The sequence below is a fragment of the Phocoena phocoena genome, chromosome X (genome assembly GCF_963924675.1).
Source record: "Phocoena phocoena chromosome X, mPhoPho1.1, whole genome shotgun sequence".
Taxonomy (NCBI): Eukaryota; Metazoa; Chordata; class Mammalia; order Artiodactyla; family Phocoenidae; genus Phocoena; species Phocoena phocoena.
The window spans coordinates 81,036,403-81,056,587 of NC_089240.1; the positions used below are offsets into that span (position 1 = coordinate 81,036,403).

General features: G+C 34.8%; 1 protein-coding gene across 1 annotated transcript in view; it reads left to right on the forward strand.

Annotated features, from left to right (window-relative positions):
* Window positions 1-20,185, forward strand: part of DIAPH2 (diaphanous related formin 2) — a 741,115-nt gene that overhangs the window by 443,097 nt on the left and 277,833 nt on the right. Inside the window, exons 21-22 of the mRNA XM_065900213.1 lie at window positions 5,423-5,524; window positions 18,267-18,506. Coding sequence (XP_065756285.1) covers window positions 5,423-5,524; window positions 18,267-18,506 — 342 coding nt within the window. The remainder of the gene's footprint in view (window positions 1-5,422; window positions 5,525-18,266; window positions 18,507-20,185) is intronic.

Consider the following 20,185-nt stretch of genomic DNA (forward strand, 5'->3'; position numbering starts at 1 on the left):
CCGCTGAGCCTGTGCGTCCGGAGCCTGTGCTCCGCAACGGGAGAGGCCACAACAGTGAGAGGCCCGCGTACCGCAAAAATAAAAAAATTAAATAAATAAATAAATAAAAAGATTCATCCATGTTTTAGCATGGACCAAAACTTCCTTTTTTGGCTGAATAATATTCTGTTGTATGTACATACCACATTTATCAATGCATCTGTTGATGGACAAGTAGGTTGTTTCTACCTGCTGGCTATTGAATAATGATGCTATGGACATTTGTGTACAGGTATCTGTTTGAGACGCTGTTTTCAGTTGTTTTGTTTTTGATACATACCGAGGAGTGGAATTGTGGGGTCATACGGTAGTTCTATGTTTAATTTCTAAGAAACCACCAAACTGTTTTCCACAGTGCTGGTGCCATGTTACATTCCAACCAGCAATGCATGAGGGTTCCTATTTTAACACATCCTCACCAACACTTGTTATTTCCCATTTTTTTGGCAATAGCTATTCTAGTGTGCATGAAATGGTATCTCATTGTGGGTGCTTTAAAAAATGCTATTATAAATGGAATTGTTTTCTTAATTTGCCTCCAGATTGTTCATTGATGGTACATAGAAATACAACTGATTTTTGTGTGCTGATTATGTATCTTGAAACTTTGCTGAATTCATTTATTAGCTCTATCAGTATTTTTGGTGGATTATTTTTGGTGGATTATTTAGTGTTTTCTGCATATAAAATCATGCCATCTGTAAACAGAGACAGTTTTTCTTTTTCTTTTACAATTTGGATGCCTTTTATTTCTCTTTCTTGCCTAATTTCTCTGGTTAGAACTTCTAGTACTATGATGGATAGACATGGTGTAAGCAGGCATCCTTGCCTTGTTCTTGTTCTTAACAGATATGCTTTCAGTCTTTCACCATTGAGTATGATGTTAACTGTGACTTTTTCATATATGACCTTTATCATATTGAGAAAGCTTCCTTTTACTCCTAGTTTAAAGAGTATTTTTTTCTCACAAATGTGTGTTGGATTTTGTCAAACGCTTTTCATGCATTAGTTGAAATGATCATGTGAGGGTTTTTTTCCCCTTCATTCTATTAATGTGGTATATTATATTGATTGGTTTTTGTATGTTGAATCACCCTTGCATTCCAACTATTGTTTTACAACTGTCTGTTTCTTCCTTCAATTCTGTCAATTTTTACTTCATATATTTTGGAGCTCTGTTCTTAGATGTGAATATGTTTATAATTATATCTTCTTGATAGGTTGAAACTTTTATTAATATATAATATCTTGTTTGTTATCATTTTGTGATTTAAAGTCTATTTAGTTTGACAATAAAATAGACACCTCAGCTTTTTTTTTTTTTGGTTACTGTTTATATGCAATATCTTTTTCCATCCTTTTCAACAACACTTTGTCTTTTTATTGAAAGTGAGTCACATGTAGACTGCATATAGAAGATATATGTTTTTATTTATTTATTTACTTGTTTTATTGAGGTATAATTGACACATAGCATATCAATTTCAGGTGTACAACATAACGATTCAGTATTTGTATAATTGTAACATGATCACCACAATATGTCACCATACATATAGAAATTTTCTTTTTTTTTTTCTTGTGATGAGAACTTTTAAGATCTACTGTCTTAGAACTCTCAAATATGCAATACAGTGTTAATAACTATAGTCACCATGCCATATGTTACATCCCCATGTCTTGTTTTATAGCTGGAAGTTTGTCCCTTTTGACCCCACTTCACCTATTTTGCTCCCCACCCCCCAACTCCAGCAACCACCAGTCTGTTTTCTGCATCTATCAACTTGGTTTTTGGTTGTTGTTTTGTTTTTGTTTCTTGAGAGTCCACACATAAATCAGATCATATGGTAGTTGTCTTTCTCTGTCTGACTTATTTCACTTAGTATAATGCCCTCAAGGTCCGTCTGTGTTGTTGCAAGTGGCAAGATTTCATTCTTTTTTTAGGGCTGAATAGTATTCCATTGTGGCATGCATGCACGCGTGCGTGCATGCGTGTGTGTGTTGTATCATCTTCTTTATTCATTCATCCATTAATGGACACAGGTTGTTTTCATATCTTGGAAATTGTAAATAATAGTGCATTGAACATGGGCATACTGATATCTCTTTGATAGAGTCACTTCATTTTCTTCAGATATATACCCAGAAGTGGAATTGCTGGATTATATGATAGTTCTTTTTAAAAATTTTTGAGGAACCTCCTTACTGTTTTCCATAGTGCCTGTACAAATTTACATTCCCACCAAGAGCACATAATATTTGTTTGTTTTTAAATCTGTTCTGCAAAACTCTTTTAATTGGAGAGTTTAATTCATTTACATTTAAATTAATTATTCATAAGGAAGGGCTTTTTTCTGCCATTTTCTGTATGTCTTACATGTTTTTGTTCCTTAATTTCTCTATTATTATCTATTTTTGTAGTTAGTTGTGTTTGTTTTTTTTTTTTTGTAGCCTACTATTTTGATTCTTCTCTTTATTCTGTGTAATTTTTAGTTATTTTCTTAGTAATTACCTTAGAGATTAAAATTAACATCTTAAACTTATAACAACCTAGTCTTAATAATAAAAACTTAACTTCAGTAATAATATATAAACACTGTGTTCCTGTACATTTTTCTCCCTTTATATTGCTGTTGTCATAGATTACATGTTTATACATTATATGCCCATTAACAAAGATTTATAATTATTGTTTTTTGCACTTTACTTTTAAATCATATAGAAAAAAAAGAGGAGTTACAAACCAAAGTACAATAACATTGACTTTTATATTTATCTATGTAGTTACCTTGCTCTTTATTTCTTCTTACGTCTTTGAGTTACTTTTTGGTGTCATTTCATTTCTGCTTGTAGGACCTCCTTTAGTATTTCTGGCAGGACAGGTTTGCTAGCAATAAATTATCTCTTTTGTTGTTGTTATTGTTAATTTGGGAATGTCTTAGTTTTTCATTCTTGGAGGAGGATGGTTTCGTGGATATAAAATTCTTATTGATAGTCATTTAGTTCAGCACTTTAAATATAACCTTTTGACTCCTATGGGAGAAATATATTAATCCTGTTGAGGATCTATTAAATGTGACAATTCACTTCCCTATTGCTGCTTTAAAAATTCTTTTTCTACATTTTGACAGTTTAATTAGGAAGTGTCTCAGAGTGGACCTCTTTGATGTCCTGCTTGGAGTTAATGAGCTTTTTGGATGTGAATATTTATGTATTTCATCAGAGTTAGGAAGTTTTCAACCATTATTTCTTCATATATTTTTTCTGCCCCTTTCTCTTCTGGGAATCCTGCAATGTACATGTTGGTGTGCTTGGTGTCTCACAGATCCCTCAGGCTCTGTTTATTTTTCTTCATTCTTTTATCTTTCTGTTCCTCAGACTGAATCATTTTGATTTCCTTATCTTCAGTTCATCAGTCCTTTCTTCTGGCTGCTCAAATTTGCTGTGGAACCCCTCTAGTAAATTTTTCATTTCAGTTATTGTACTTTTCACTTCCAGAATTTCTTTTGGATTCCTTTCTGTAATTTCTATATCTTTATTGATATTCTCATTCTGTTCATAACATCATCCTCCTGATTTCCTTTAGTTATTTGTCCATAGTTTCCTTTAGCTCATTAAGCATGTTTAAGACAGTTGATTTAATATTTTTGACTAATAACTTTAAAGTCTGAGCTTCTTTAGGGATAGTTTCTGTCAAATTCTTTTTTTTTCCCCCTTCACAGGCCCTGTTTCCTGTTTCTTCACATGCTTTGTAATTTTTTTTTTGAGAACTAGACATTTGAATATACTATAACTCTGGGATCTGATTCTGCCACTCCTTACAGACTGCTGATTTTTGTTTGCTGAGAGTGGTAGTGTGTACTCCTTCTGTGTGGTCATTGTAGTTTGGGTTTCATTATCTCTTCTGTCAGCCAGTGACCTGACAAAGATTTCCTTAAATATCTGGTTCCAAAAAGCAGGAGAGGTGTTTCTATCTGTTTAAATCTTCCAATAGATGCCATCAGGGAAAGCTGCTGCAACCAGAGAATGTTGAAACCAAGGCAAGCATCTGCCAAACCAACCAAAACTCAGATCTCCAGATTTCGGAGAACAAGGTCCCCACTGCTCACCCTGGCATCAGCCGTCCCCTTTGGCAACTCAGGCACTATCTTCACAGTGGTGCGGAGGAATAGTATATGGTATCTGTTTTATGCATGTCATTCTCTTACCAGAGTCTCTCTTTATCAAACACTTCCCTTGTTGGAATTATCCAGTCAGGTTCCACAGTTCTGAAATAGTTTATTAAATCACTCTTTCCAGCTCAGTGGCTGCTTTGATGGAGGGATCAATCTCTGGAGCTTCCTTCTCTGCCATTTTTCATCAACTCTATTTTCTTAAATCTTTGTTTCCTGCTTTTTTCCCTTTTATATGCCTTTTTAAATTCCATACAGATCCCCAAAACATTGGTTGCAGGTTAATGTGATGATAGTTAGAACTGTACCAAAGTCCAAGATAAGCTAGGTTGAGAAGAATTCATAAATGTTGATTCTCTTAGGTATCAGACTTGAACATGCATCAGACTTCATCACTTTTTCTTGGTTCTCCATTAAAGTTGGAATGTATTATGTATTTAAGTACAGATATTGTATATATATTCAAGTTGTTCTGAAAGGTAGTTTTAATGTGCTTGAATATTTTAGTTGGGCTGCACACTTGTCCCTCAGACTCAGTGTTTGACTCTTATGTGGCCAGCTGTGAGGTGGTAAAGCTGAAATAGCTGGAAAAATGATGTATGGACTTTAGGGGCCAAGGCTAGGCTTGTTTCTTGATAATTGTATTGGAAATTAGGAATCACATAGAAGAACAGAATAGAAAAAAAGAAAAAAAATACAGATATTGTAAATAATGGGAGATTAATTTTTACAGGCTTGGTGTGGTTTATAAGATTGAAGATGATTCCCAATTTTGCCAATTATGAAGAGTAGAGTTGATTATTATTATTATTATTGCCCATGAGTTAATTCTACATAGTATTTTCCTGTTTTTTATATAGATTGACTAATTACCAGGACAGGAAATAAAACTTAAAAAGTATGCTATGTGTTTAAGGCCCAGAGAGTTAGTCAGTTTTGGATTGTTATTTATTGTCATATGATTTTTTAATTTAACATTTATGTACTGTAGTGCATAGACACCAAACATGTTTATGTATTTATTCACATTAAATTGTCATTCATTTTTTGGTTAAGTTTTTGGGGAGAAGGGGAAGATACACTGGTACTATGGCAGAACCACAATCAGAAATTTATCCGCTTTTCTAGTTAATCACTTTTAGAGTTGCTAATGCATGTTTAATAATCCTAATCATGAAATACTAAACTTTTATGCTTTTATTTCTTTTTAGAACCTTATAAAACATCTTCCTGAGCAGAAGGTACTCAATGAATTAGCACAGCTGAAGAATGAATATGATGACCTTTGTGAGCCTGAACAGTTTGGAGTTGTGGTATGTATCTAGTCTAAGGGCCCACAAACTCAGCTTGGAGGTAACACTTATCGGAAACAGTGAAAGAAAAAGGCATTTCAATCATTGATATTTTTTTCTACTGTATAATAACTACATAACTTAATATAACATTAGCTGTCAGGAAAAAAAATCCTTGTTTATTATTTATAATATTATTGAAAACTAAAGAAATTAAGTTTTACATTATGAAATACCTCTAGACATCTCGTGGGCCTTCCTCTATATCAGTGCTGATATTAATATGTGAAAATAATACATATTATTGTATTGACTATTTTCTCTTCTATTTAGATCTTGATGCTAGAATTTAGCCCTAAAAGAGTTAGGCTAAGAATAAGCGTGGAAACTAGATAATTAGTAATGTTCTGGAGACTGTTTTCTGTGGTATATATTGTATTAGAAAAAGCACAAGAATTTTCAGATATCCCATAGAGTGTCATTAATTGATTGAAAGCTTTACGTACACTGCTTCAGCTGGAAAGAAAATTTCATAGGAAAAATTTTTAAAAAGATGGTGGGAAAGAGGGCATGATGATTTATTTACTTTTTTAGAGAAAAGCTATTTTTGACTTAGGTGTTCCATACAAGTTTGTTTGCCATGTGAACAAACAGTTCTATTATAGCTTTCAGTTTTACCCTGGCTCTCTGACCATTTTGCATGTGCATACTAAGACTTCTTAAAATTACCGCCGGACCCAATAGTCAAACACTGTCTGCTTCATCTGAAATATTGGGTTGGCCAAAAAGTTCATTCAGGTTTAACCTCTTTAATAGTAATGTATTTGAATTGATCTGATTTGGTACTTTGCAATTTAAAAATCCTGTTTAAAATCAAAATGTGATAGATGGAACAGAGTACGTTCCTTTTGAACATATGCAATAACTGCTTGATCATATTTAGAGTTTATTAATTTTCAGATATGGCATTGTATATGCTGATGTAGAAGGATTCTGTCAAATCCTTGAAAAGCAAATCAGGAATGTATATTTAGGGTGAGACAGAGCATGTAAAGGTACCTGAGGAAGAGATAGCTCTTGTTTTTTAGTTAGGCAAATTAATCAACTAAACTGGCAAAATATTATTTACTAGGTAGCAGCACTTTAACACAATATTAAACAGTAAAATTTTCTAGACCAAAGTCCACACTTGAAACTTAAGCTACTTGAATTCATATTATAATTGAAGCAAGGCTATATACCATCTGAGAATTCAGCTGTGCCATGGTGGTTATGAGTTTTACAGTAGGTACACTACACAATTTCTCTGAAGCCATTTTTTTTCTGAATGCGGTTTATCTTGGAAGATGTATTAGTTTGCCAAGCAAATCCTTCAAGAGGAATATCCTTGGTACCACACTGAGGAAATGAAGTTTGGGGACATAAAAAGCAATATAACTTCTGAACTCAAAGCAAAGTAGAAAATGAAAGAGATTTCTTGTTTGTGCACATAACCATAAATAATTCTGGGGCTGTGAACATGAAGTCACCTGGTCCTCTTATTCACTCTCCCCATCCTTAGCTACATGTCTGTAGGGGAAATAGTCAAGGACATTACAAAGTAGTTTATGCTGTGTAAATTACTTAAGGCAGTATCAATCAGGATGTGCCAAATAAAGTTTAGGTCATCTCATATATATCTAGCAAAAAGATTCTTGAAATAATGATATGACTCAGTCTTTTAACTATGTATGTAAGCATGTATATATTGTATATAATAGATAGTAGATAAGTGTTTTTTGAATTGAATTATAGGACAATTATTCAAACCAAGTATGAGCCTGAGATTAAAAATAGCATAGTTTAGATCTCTAAAAGTAAAAATTATGTTCAAATATATTTCTCCTGGTCTATGCTGAAATTAAATTCACTTCTGTCTGGAAACGCCCAAATACTTTTTAATCCCCAAAATATATTGACAGCCTACATTTAGGACAACTTTGGAAATGCATAGAATCATCTGCCCTAATGAGAAAGGCTCCAAACTGGTTGTCTTACTTCTGCTTTCTTCCCCCATCAAAAGTATTAGTATAGTCATCTTAAAATCTATATTAACCTTATGATTTCTGTATTAAAACCCTTCAGTGTCTTCCAGAGTTTACAGAATAAAACCTGAGCTCCTTTGCATTCTCATTCTGCCTCTAACTCTCTGGCTTTATGCCTCCCTGTTCTCTTTGGTGAACTGAGCGAATTGGTGTCTTTATGACATTTTAGCTTTTACCTTGGCGGGACTTTCTTTGCCATTTCATCAGTTATTTTACTTGTTCCTATTCAGCAGTCTTTCATTTTTCCATAGCGGCTATACCCTATACCGTATCTTACCTGCTTTCCACAAGTCTTCACTCCCTCCCCTCCCCATTCTTTTCACTTACTACAAACAACCTAATCTCTTACCAGGGAAAAGGGAAAGCACCTAGGCTTCAGAACTTCCAACATCTCTCCTACCTACAGTTATCTCTACCCATATCTTTTATTAGCTTCCTCGCTGTCAAACCTTAGAAAGAGGGATACTTTATTATCACTAATACTATTGTTGTCATGATTAGTGATAGAAATAAGAATGTATTGAGGTGTTAATGTGTCTGATTCTATGCTAAGCGTTTTTACATGTACCGTCTCATGAATTCCTCACAGCCCTATGAGATTGGCACTATTATTAGCTTCATGTTACAGATGAAGAAACTAAGGCCAAGGAAGGCTGGGGACCTTGTCCAAGTTTACATAGTAAGGATAGGTACAGAATTCAATCCCAGGCAATCTGAAATCATGGATTGTGATTTTAACCACTGTACTGAGCTGGTGTGTGCACGTGTGTACACGTCCACGTGTGTGTGAGATAGTCTACTACATACTAATTTACTTATCTCTGTTTAAGGCATTATTATCCCCTGCCTACCCTTGTTCTGTTATTCTATTGCCTCTTCAGTTCGTCAATCTCCACTCTGCCCTTCTCTTAAGAAGAAAAGCATCTTCTTAAGTCATTCACTGCCTAAAAATGTATGAATGGATAGCTGGATGGATGGATGGATGGATGAATAAAAATCCTTCACTGGCCCTGAGGTCCATGATAGCTACTGCCCTCTCTTCATTACCTAGCATCAGTTTTTTCAAAGATTAGTGTATTTGTTCTCTACTTCCTTACCTCTAGTTACTATTTAACAAACAGCAATCAGAATTCTGCCTTAAACAATGCATTGAAACTGATCTAGAAGGGATCATTAATTACCTCCTAATTGTATCTAAAATATACATCGGTTCTACTCACTTCTCTTTTTCTGTGCCGTCACCACTTTAGCCCAAGCCAGCATCATCTTTCCCTTAACCATTATAATATACTTTTAGCCTGTTTTTTCCACTTATACTTTTGCTGTTTTCCAAATCGGCCTCGGCACAGCCCTCAATGTGACATTTCTAGAGTACATTTGTGTTGCATCATTATTTATCTATCTGCTTAAAGCATCAGTGCGTTGTTTTCTGAATTTACCATGCTATTTCCTGCCTTTGGACCATTACACACATTGCTCCCTCTTACTCCCACTCGCTGCCTGCCTCTCTCCTGCTTATTCTTCGAGTTTCTGCTTAAATTTCATTCTCTCCGTGATGCCTTCACTTACCTATCAATTAAAATTAGGTCTCCCTATTAAACTCTCTCAGAGCACCTTTTTTCTTTTCCTTTCTCATGGTTTTTAATTAAATATTTAATTGTGAGGTTATTTATTGCATATCTATAACCCCTGCTAGATTGCAACTTCTTTAAGTATATGTATCATATTGATTTAATTCACATGACATATACTTACCAAATGTTTGTTGAATGTATTAGCTTGAATGCAAAATCAAGTGGGCTCTTTTCAGTCCTAATTCTGTATCCATATGGCACTTGATAACATTGAAGAATTTAGATTCCTTACTGAGTCCTTTTCTTTCTTTGCCTTCTCTAGCGATAAATACTCTTTCCTAATTTTACACCTATCACCCTTGCCAGTGTCCTATAGAGTTTCCATTAGTATATAACTTCCTGGATGATAAAAACAAAATCTCATCAGTTAGGCATAGACATAGGCCAGAAGTGTGATTACTCCTGCAAGATTCATTAAAATCATCATCAAACAGAAAAGAATAAAATTGGCAAGACTAGGGAAAAATCTGGCTTTGACTTTTTGAAAGAAATAAACTTACCTGAGACATTGACTGGGCTGCTAAGCTTTCTCTAAGCTTTCTCTAAACTTTTTGGGTGTTTTGTTTTCTTTTTTTTTTTTTTTTCAAAGCAGCATCATTGGGTTTGCTTGCTTATATTCACATGTAATAAGTTAAAAAGAAGCCAAAAAAAGCAAGAGCAAGAGAGAGAGAAAAGAAACAAATAAAAAAGCTAGCATATCTCTCTTCCCAGGAGGTCTTCCCAAGCAGACCTCCTGGGAAGAGGGGTATGCTAGTTCCCACACCTTCTATGATCAATAATCCTTTTCTTTAGGGGGGTATATTGGCGGCATAGCTTCCCACTGACTTGTCCTCCAACCTGCCTCACACAGAATTGAATTTGGTACATTGTTGTAATTATGTGCTGTACCTTTACTGGGAATAAAGCACAGATCTTTGAAAGCTCTGCCAGTTAGAACCCCCAGCAGGAGCTTTTAGATTCTTCTGAGTGTGTTTGCAGCTCAGCTGTTCTTAAACCTCAGAGTGACGGAAACTTCCACTTGTCTTGCACTGAGGATGGAGACCCATACTATGTGTATCTATTAAACTAACACATCTTCTGAGAAAAAGAAGGCAATAATTAGTTCTCTTGGTAATTGGTACTTTGTTTTTCTGACCTCAAAAATTACCCATATTTTTCAATTAAAAACATTCTAAAGCTATAATCTAATAAAAAGATGTTGAGATAGCCTTGTGCATAAAAACATTTATAATGAAAAGCAAAGATTATGTGATACTACTGACAGCACATTTAACTTTTTTCTTTCTCTACATAAATATGTGAAGGCAGGAGGAGTGGATTTATGCCTATTGTTGGAAGTACAACTTTAAAGTCAGTGTGCTTTTTAATTTTTTTAAAGTCCCCTAAGAGCTTATGAGCTCTATTCAAGATAGCTTAACCAGGTGAAAAGGAAATTCTTAAAAGCTTTTTTTTTTCTCCTACATATCATCAAAGGCAATTAGTTTGGATGGAAAATTGTAGCTTTTCTGTTCCATTAATATTAACTTATTCAGGTTTGCATATTCATTGGGAAAATTGCATTTTTCTTTATCTGCTTTCATTCAAAGTGTTCAGTGTTTTGATATGTAATGCCTTGATTGTTTCTATTTTCATTCCTTCTGTAAATATGAATGCTAGCTCTTACTTCCAGATGTACATTTATTTTATCTGAAAAAAAGCTGGTTTAATAATTGTGAGATCAAGTAAAAGAAGACTCGCCATGACTCGTTCTCAAATCCATGTATTCAGATTCTTGTTCATTTCATTAACTTCTCATAATAGTCCATTTTGTGACAAGATTGCTTATTTCCATCAGCTTTTGCAATAAAATGAGGTAAAATAAAACCACCTGAAAACTGAATATTCAGATTAAGTCTGGGGATGTCAATCAATTTTGCTGTTGACTGCTTTTCATTAAATTTTTAAAAAATAAAAAATTAACCCCTTTTCCTTTTCCATATATCAGTAATCCGTAAGATAGCAGCATAGCATTACCATTACAGATGCTCTGATGGCCGTTCTTGGCTTCAGACAGTTGTTTTCAGAAGGATGTTTTGAAATTCTTGCTCTAATTCTTAGTGTAATTCTTCTGAGTTTCCAGTGTCTCTTGGGGCCGACATTGTTACCATTTTCTGTTCCAGACTGTAGATGAGTAAATGTTTGTTGATGCATAATTTCCACATATCATTCTATTTGGGGAAAATATTCTCTATCAGCATATCATTGCTTTTCTGGGGTACAGTCAGTTTTCAACACTCCGTTTTTCCAAAGCCTCATTTTACAGATCAACCATGGCTCTTATCTCTCCTGATATCTAGTACACAAACATTTGCCATTGGCTCCATACAGCAGATGTACCTGTATTGATGATTTTGTGCAGTCCAAGTACTAGGTGTACTGCATAAAGTACAGCAGTGAGCAGTAGAGAGCCTAGTCTGGAGGGGGTTATGTCTAAATAGGATAGTAAAATGATTTATTTAACAGAGAATCACAGATGTCCTTGCTTTATTTCCATACTTCCAGGCAGACATTTGCTCAGTCGTGGAGTCTGAATCTCACAACTTTTATAGGCAATTCTGCCTGCTTTCTAACTTAAATCCACTCTTCTTTATTGTCACTTCATTATCATCACCTTAATTATAGTCACTGATACAAAATTATTCTGTATATTCAGTGTATCCATACATTGGGTCCCAATAGTATTTAGGTATGGAGGGGACACCTTGTAACAAATGTATATTTCTTACAAATATATCTGTTAATTCCAATGAATTTTTAACATATTTTGAAGACACTAGAAGATCATAGTTATGTTCACATATGATGGCAGTTGAAGGTGTGCTTCTTAGCAATGCAAAATGAAAACAGAAATCCCCTTAAAGGTGAGTGACACGTGACTGCAGGAGTGGCATGTGGCTACCTCCTCCTTCTTTGCACACGATTGTTACACTTGGGTCTTTTCTCTTTCTCTCTGGATTCTTATGGTAGTATGGCAGAACATCAATATTCACCAGGTGCATAGCTAGTGAAGTGTGTAAAATTCAAATTATATAAGCAAAACTGTGTCTAACTCTTTGGGGAAATAACCCACTTGTAGCTGCTCTCACTAAAGCCGTCAGGGTACAGTTTTTTCTTTTTAATATAGTGCAGATCAGCTAAAGAAATGATAGCTGCTTGATGTGATTTGACAGACAAGTATCTTGTAACACAAAAAAATCCCCTACATAATACAACACCTTGGTCACCAGCCTACAGCACTTCAAGGAATGAATTATAAAACAAAGGATGCCAGTCATCTAAAATGCGGCGAGGAACCACAAGGAAAAACAAACATACATTTCAGCCAACTTTTTGTTACATTTCCTTATATCACTTAGGTGCATTCAAATGCCTTTATGAGACATGCACCTTTTAATAATTATATCTGTGGCTGGGGATGTCGCTCAGTGCTTCCTATGATTTCTAAGCTTAGTTATCCAAGACATTCCCTTACACACTCAAATCCTCTAATGGAGATTCAACTATTGTCTATCAGTCTACCCTGGTCTGATCATAAAAATTCACACTTCTGATTGCAGCAAATTCTATTAGTATCATCAAAGCATACTGTTTTGTGGCTCCTGTAAAGAGATGCATCCATATAGTTTCATCTACCCTGAAGATTAACAAGGAGATTATTTCCTCCATAATCCTCTTGATTTTTACAGTATCACATTTTCAGTGCTAACATTTCTAATAGTAAATGTATATTATGCATTGAAACGGACTGAAAGGAGCACTGCACAATATTTATGAAGTGTGAAATAGTTAATGGGGGACATTCTTCACCAAGCCCTGGTAACACACATTCCTTAACTGTGGATGAGAGAAACTTTATCTCAGGTTTGGGAGAATAGTCAGGGACCATGGTACCTTCTTAGGAATTTCTGAGGATGAGTAAAGAGGGTAATAACAACAATAGCTATTGTTTCAGAGTGCTTCCATTGTGTCAGCTACCACGACAGTAATGTTACACATAGGATCTCATTTAAGTCTTACTGCAACTTGCATGAGTGACTTAAGGAATACATTTTACTGATGGGGACATAAAGTCTCAGAAACATTCAGTAACTTGGATTAGATCATAACTATAAAGTAACAGAAGTATAGTTCAAGTCCATGTCTGTATAACTCAAAAGTCCCTGTTTCTTCCACTACAATGTACCTTATAGATCTAGAGAATGTAGAGAATGGTTTCTCTCCCTCTCTGAGGATTAAGGGGAAAATTCTCTCGAACCTACCCTTCAAAATAGTTATACGGGGCTCTGAATTCGGGCTAAGATTGAGCCTGGGCAATACCGTTGGGATGACACATTTGGTAGCTAATGACTTTACATAGGGAGTAGGGTACCCTCCTCCTGCCTCACATCAGCCTACTGTGATACCTCTTCACACTATGCATCTGCTTCCCAATCCAGCACTTTGCTGATATTGGAGTTTCTGTTTGTATGAATGAATACATCCATCCATCCATTTGTTTTACAAGGATTTTTTTTTCACCAATGATGTTTATCACCTGCTCTGCACTAAACTTTAATCTAGTGAGTAAATGAAGGAAGAAATTTTGCCAAGTCAGAGGTCAACTCTGATCCTCTTATGATGCACAACCTCTTCCCTGAATCAGGTTGACTGATGATAGATTATATCCAGTAACAGCAATTCAACAAAGTTAATTCCCTAGCATTTCTGGTTTGACATCTTAGCTGAAGACATTATTTTGGGGATAGTAAAACATTACCATCGGCTGTTAATTTTGTTCAATAGACAACCTGTCTGTCCTCCTTGGGAGAAGATCCAGAAAATGGTTAGTCATCTAAGGAGTGCTTTTAAAATCAGTCAGCAAATATTTGAATGTCTAATAAATGCAAAGACCCATGCTAGGTGCTACACAAGGTGCAGTCTTTGATTTTTCTCTCTATACACTCTCCTCATCAATAACCTGCTTTTCACAACATCTATTCCAGTCACTCCCAAATCTGCCAACTCTGATACTTATCTCCTCCTAAACTCAAGAACTGAATTTCCAAATGCTATCAGATATCATAACAATACCTAAAACTCAAAATGCCAAGAAAGCAATATTATTTCCCTATTATAGAGGTGTCATTTTACTATTCATGTGAGGATTTAGAGGGGGGAAGGCTGGAGGGATCAGGGAACATATTTAAATAGTCTATTTTAGTAATTCAACCTTAAAGTACATAAATTTTAAGCTTGAATGGTGAGAATTGAAAATAAGAACCAATTCTAAGAAATTCTTCAGGTTAAAATATAGGCAAGGAATGGTATTAAATTACATTGTCTTTACCAGGATTTGAATATGACTCCAAGATTTGGAGTTTTCATAGTGGGGATCTAATAGTGTCTTTGTTAATAATAAAAAACACTGGTGTCTGAGAGGATGGTGAACCAAGTTCACTTAAATGCTAATAAAAATGTCTTGGTAACATCCAAGTAATATTTTTCACTTCTGAATCTCGCAATGTTTACCTCACCTTTCCATAACTCTAGAGGCAGAGACTAAAACAGAAAGAAAGAATATATTTGGATCATTTATTTGGCTCCTACCTAATTATCAAAACAAGACTGCTCGACAGGACTTTCCCCTACTTTACAAATGAGGAAACTGAAGCAGAAAAATTAGGTGGATTAGTTTCACACAGTCTAACTAACTATGCAAAAGTTTCTAGATTCAGTCCTTTGGTTGAATTTGCTACTAAGCTGTACCCTACCGGCCCCCACTGCCTTAGTCCCTGATTAGCTTACTGAAGTGTAGGCAGCAGATCAGGGGAAGCAAATTCATCTATCCTCATTCTCTGAAACCAAAAAAAAAACAAACAGTAAACTGCATCAAATCAGCATCTCCTTCAGCCTTCATTAATGCCAACAACATTTTACCTCACAAAGGACTTTACACCTTGGAGCCATCTTTGACTTTCTCCTCCCATACCTGGTCATTTACTAAGTCCCACTGCTTCTTCCTTAATTCTGCCTCTTGTATCTATTGCTTCCTTTCCCTTCCTACTGTCAACATCCTAGGTCATTACCTGTTTCTAAGACCATTTGAAGACTTAACTAATGGTATCCCTGCCCCTAATCTCTCCTTCAGCCACTCATACATACTGCTCTCAGTATGACTCAAGAGACGGTGTGGTGTAGTGGTTGAGAGTCTGGATTCTGTAGCCAGAATGCCTGAGTTCAAATCTCCAGATCTTCAACATACAATTTGACTCTGTGCTAGTTCCTTAGTACTTCTGTGTCTCACTTTTCTCATCTTTAGAATGAGACTAAGGCTAATAACCTTTTCCTAGGGTTGTTTTGAGAATCAAATCTGCATATATGTATATAACACATCTGTAGAAAAATGTCTGGCACAGAGTACTCAATAAATGTCATTCGCCATTATTATTGTTATTATAATTACTAAAGTACACTTTTGGCCATTATTTTGGTTGGAGCTCGTATTGAAAAAAAGATCAAATCCCTGCTCTTTGGGTTTGTAGGCCAAGGATTGAAATACAAAGCCCAGAAAGGATACAAATATGAATGAAAACAAGTGGTATTAGAACTGAAGCAAGACTAAAAGAAAATCTATGTAAGCCTAGGGTTTAAATTCCTTGTGGATCTCAGACCAAGGCCACCCTGGTGAGCAGGGTTCCTACAAGTCCTACAGAGCATGGGCAGAAGGACAGGTATATGGTGACTAGCACCTGGTCAAAGTAGTTATATAGCTTTTTTAACCATCAGGGAGACTGAAAAACCACTACTTCCTAAACATATAAAATGATAGGAAACATGCTTCTGTGCTAATGATAGCCAGTTAACAGTGAAAATAAAGGAAAAATTAAGTGGGAAAGCATTTGGAGACAGTGGTAGAGGCATAAATGAAGGCAGAAAATGACATAGAAACTTAGATTCCCACACAAACATACACATGGAGATTTGCACATTCATGGAGACGTAGACTTTGGTGTGGTTAGCTTCCAATTTTATGGCCTTTACATGGAATCTTAAGGTACTTTGATCTAAATTCTGCCCCTAGGTATATACCTCATATATTCCTAACCTATAAACCTTTTCTCACAACTTCCTTTTGGTCTCCGTTTGTGTTTGCTCGCTCGCTTTTTTTCTCTCTTTCTACTTGTTTAATTTTCATCTATTTATCCATTTGTATCCCCTCTACTGTGTAGCCTTCAATAAACATTGTAGTCATAGAGTTTAAAGTTTTCTCTTCTTTCAGTGAACATCTCCAGCACTTAATTTCTGTTTACCCATTTAGAATCATGAGCTGGTTCTATCGCTAGCTATAGTTTTCAAGTGATTGTGTTATGAGTTTTGAGTTATACTGGACACTTTTTGTGAGTAGATGGTGTCTTATACTTACCATGCAAGTACTGAAGAAACAGTAGGATGCTTTTTTTTTTTTTTGAAGATTTTATTTAGTTATTTATTTGGTTGCACCGGGTCTTAGTTGCGGCAGGTGGACTCCTTAGTTGCGGCTCCAGAGCTCCTTAGTTGTGGCATGCGAACTCTTAGTTGTGACATGCGTGTGGGATCTAGTTGCCTAACTAGGGATTGAACCTGGGCCCCTGCATTGGGAGTATGGAGTCTTATCCACTGCGCTGCCAGGGAAGTCCCAGTAGAATGCTTTGAATACTACCCTGATCGTATTAAAAAAAAGCTATTGATAAGTGATCTGACTTATGTAGATATAGTAACAGGCGGATATTCCCAGCATAATCTGCCTATAAAAAGCATGAAAGCATATGGGGGATTAGCAGACAGCAAAGGTTAATTTTTGGACAGGCAGACACCCGTGGTTAATGTGAAAATTCATTTCAAAGAGTTAAAATGATAAATTATGCTTTGCTTTTGTGTTAGAGCAGATAGGGTCTATTCAGCAGCTCATTTTGCTGCTTTTGAAGGGTTCTTTGTAGCTTAAAGACTCTTGTTTATGCTGTCAAATGCTTTTCATGTTGTCTACAGATATCTCATGCCTACACTGTGCCTGGCATTTGTATATAAAAAGAAAACTAAGCTATATATGTAAAAAGAATAAATGTAATTAGGATTGTTAATAATTTCATTGTGTGTGTGCTTATGTTCTTATGTGTCTACCCTCCCCTCACCTGTCTCCCAGAATTCCTTTGGTGAATAAAAACTAGTGAAATGACTTGGAGCTTTGGGGAATTAAAGACTAAAAGAAATTATTATCGTAGGAGCTATACCAAAGGGAATAGAGAATGTGCACCGATACTATGAAACAATTAATTAAAACCTAAGTTGAACTGTTTTGAAGAAAACCAATATAGAATTCTTGAATAATGTACTTAAAAGTAAGTTCATGTGATTTTACCATAACTTAATTATTTAACATCAACATTCTGTCAAGTAGGTGAAATTCTTTAGAGCATATATAAATAATTAATACATTTTATTAATAGAAATCATAGGTTTAAAATTATTAAATGCTCAATCAGAGCTAGTCTTCTGGTTTCAGACAGCATACTGATATGTAAATTTTTTTAGGAAATGTGGTTGCATTTACATTTTCTGTCATCATGTACATTTTTTATATGTGGCCCAACTATTCACTCAACTCAATGTCATGTTTGTACATTTTCGTAGTTTGCCTCAGGGACAGATTTTTGGCAGTTTAAATGCTATTGATGACTAATGATTATGCAGTTATCATACAGCAACTGTTTAGCTTCAATAATATTTTCTTAATGCAGTAAGGATGATTTCATTTATTCCTTTAAAACTGAACAGCTATTTCTTTAAACTTTGAAAATAATATTCCTTTGAAATGTCTAAAACAAAGTAGAATAATATTTGTTAAAACCCAGAGAGAATTCATTTTATTCAGAAGTTTTACAGTATTGTCTCTAAAATGATCCCCACTAGAGAGAAAAATAACGGGCTTTATATATATATTCTTTTTTTTTTATATATATATATTCTTATACAGCATTCCTTATCTTACAGATGAGCTCAGTGAAAATGTTGCGTCCTCGTCTCAACAGCATTCTTTTCAAGCTCACATTTGAAGAACACGTAAGCAACATCAAACCAAGCATCATAGCAGTAACTCTGGCATGTGAAGAACTGAAGAAAAGTGAAAGCTTTAACAGACTTTTAGAGTTAGTTCTTTTGGTTGGAAACTACATGAACTCAGGCTCAAGAAATGCCCAGTCTTTGGGTTTTAAGATCAACTTTCTCTGTAAGGTAAGATAACACTTTATAATGCCAATTTACAGCAATAATCTCATCTGCGAGAGGGGTCACTTTAAATAGCAATAGTATGTAAGCCCAAAAAAGTATCCTTTAAAAGGATGAATTTTATGGCACGTGAATTGTATCTAAATTAAAACAGATAAATGATTTTTTAAAACCTTACTGTAGTAAAATCTCAAAGACTGCAAATTCTTTTGTAGTATAGTACTCAACTCTTGCTGATCAAATCTTTCTGGAGTTTTTAGGTCCAAAAAACATTGCTTTTTTAAAGTAGATGCAATCTTGTATTTCAGTCCCTTCAAACTTACTTTATGTCTCTCCAAAAAGTATTTGAGGAGCTAAATTCAATGAGGTGATAGCCAGAAATTGCCTTCTGAATATGCTTTGCTTTTTCTCCTCCAAGAAAATAATACTCTTTATTGTTGAATAGTGTTGTGTTATTAAACTTATACTAGGTATCTAGTGCATTAACTAAAAGTTTTTTAAAAATCAAGTGATAATCGTTTTATTGTTTTGATTACGCTTTCATTCTTGTGAAAAGTAAACAAAGAAACAGACAAGTGCAAAAGTGATGGTATATGTCCATTTCTAGGCTAGCGCAAACCACCTTATTAAAGGAAAAGATCTGTCTGTTACACAAGAAAACTGAACAGACTCTGAGGGGAAGGCCTGTAAGAAAGCTGGAGACAAAAATAAGTCTGAAAACAAGCGATGTATCTTTGACATCTCAGCATTGTTTCACTTTTTTTTTTTCTTTCACCTCTGAAAACATTACAGAACTTTGGTTAGTTCTTGAAGTATATTATTACAAGAATCCCCAATCTAGGAATGGATATAAATTTCTTTTCTATTCATGCATTAAATAGATGTACATTACATGTACATGGACTAGCATTTTAATATGTATCAAAAATGATTTGCTCCTGGTAGTTCTCACCCGGACAGACATAAAGAATAACATTTGTAGATACTAGGATGCATAATGAAATTGTATCTGTTTACTCCCGATTTATTTTTGAGGGGTGTAAGGAAGGAAAGCAAGGAAGATAGGGAAGATGGTCTGGCATGCTAGATTTTTGTCAAAAAAATATTTTTGGTCCCTCTTCTTATGATATTAGGGGACATGTGCAATTATTTGATAATACCAACAAGAATAAGGCTATGCTTGTAATAAATTAGAATAACTTACACCCCGATTTGTAGGATAAACTAAATATTTAAGACTTTTTCATTTTATTGCACATCATATACTCAACACTAGTAAAAGCATCTTTTATCAAGATGCTACTTGTTTAGAGTGTACACTATAGGCACAGTGAGTGAATCTTAAAGTGTTCTTGGTTGGCGATTACAAAAATATTATAAATTAAGAGAAAATATCATTGGAAATTTGTATTGTTACCTATTTCACATTTAATTCATATAAAAAAGACATTTAAAACAAATTATCCTAATTTGAACAAATATGTACCTTTTTTAAGTGTCTTAATTTCACACTATTCAAATTAATTACATGAACTGATATTTTTGAGGCAAGAATGAATACGTCATTTATACATAGGAACAAAAGATTATATTAATCTCACAGAAGGATTGTACAGTTGCATCTTGTATTTTGGAGAAAGGCTTCTTCCTGTCATCTACCTGTCAAATAAAAGTTCTTCCACACA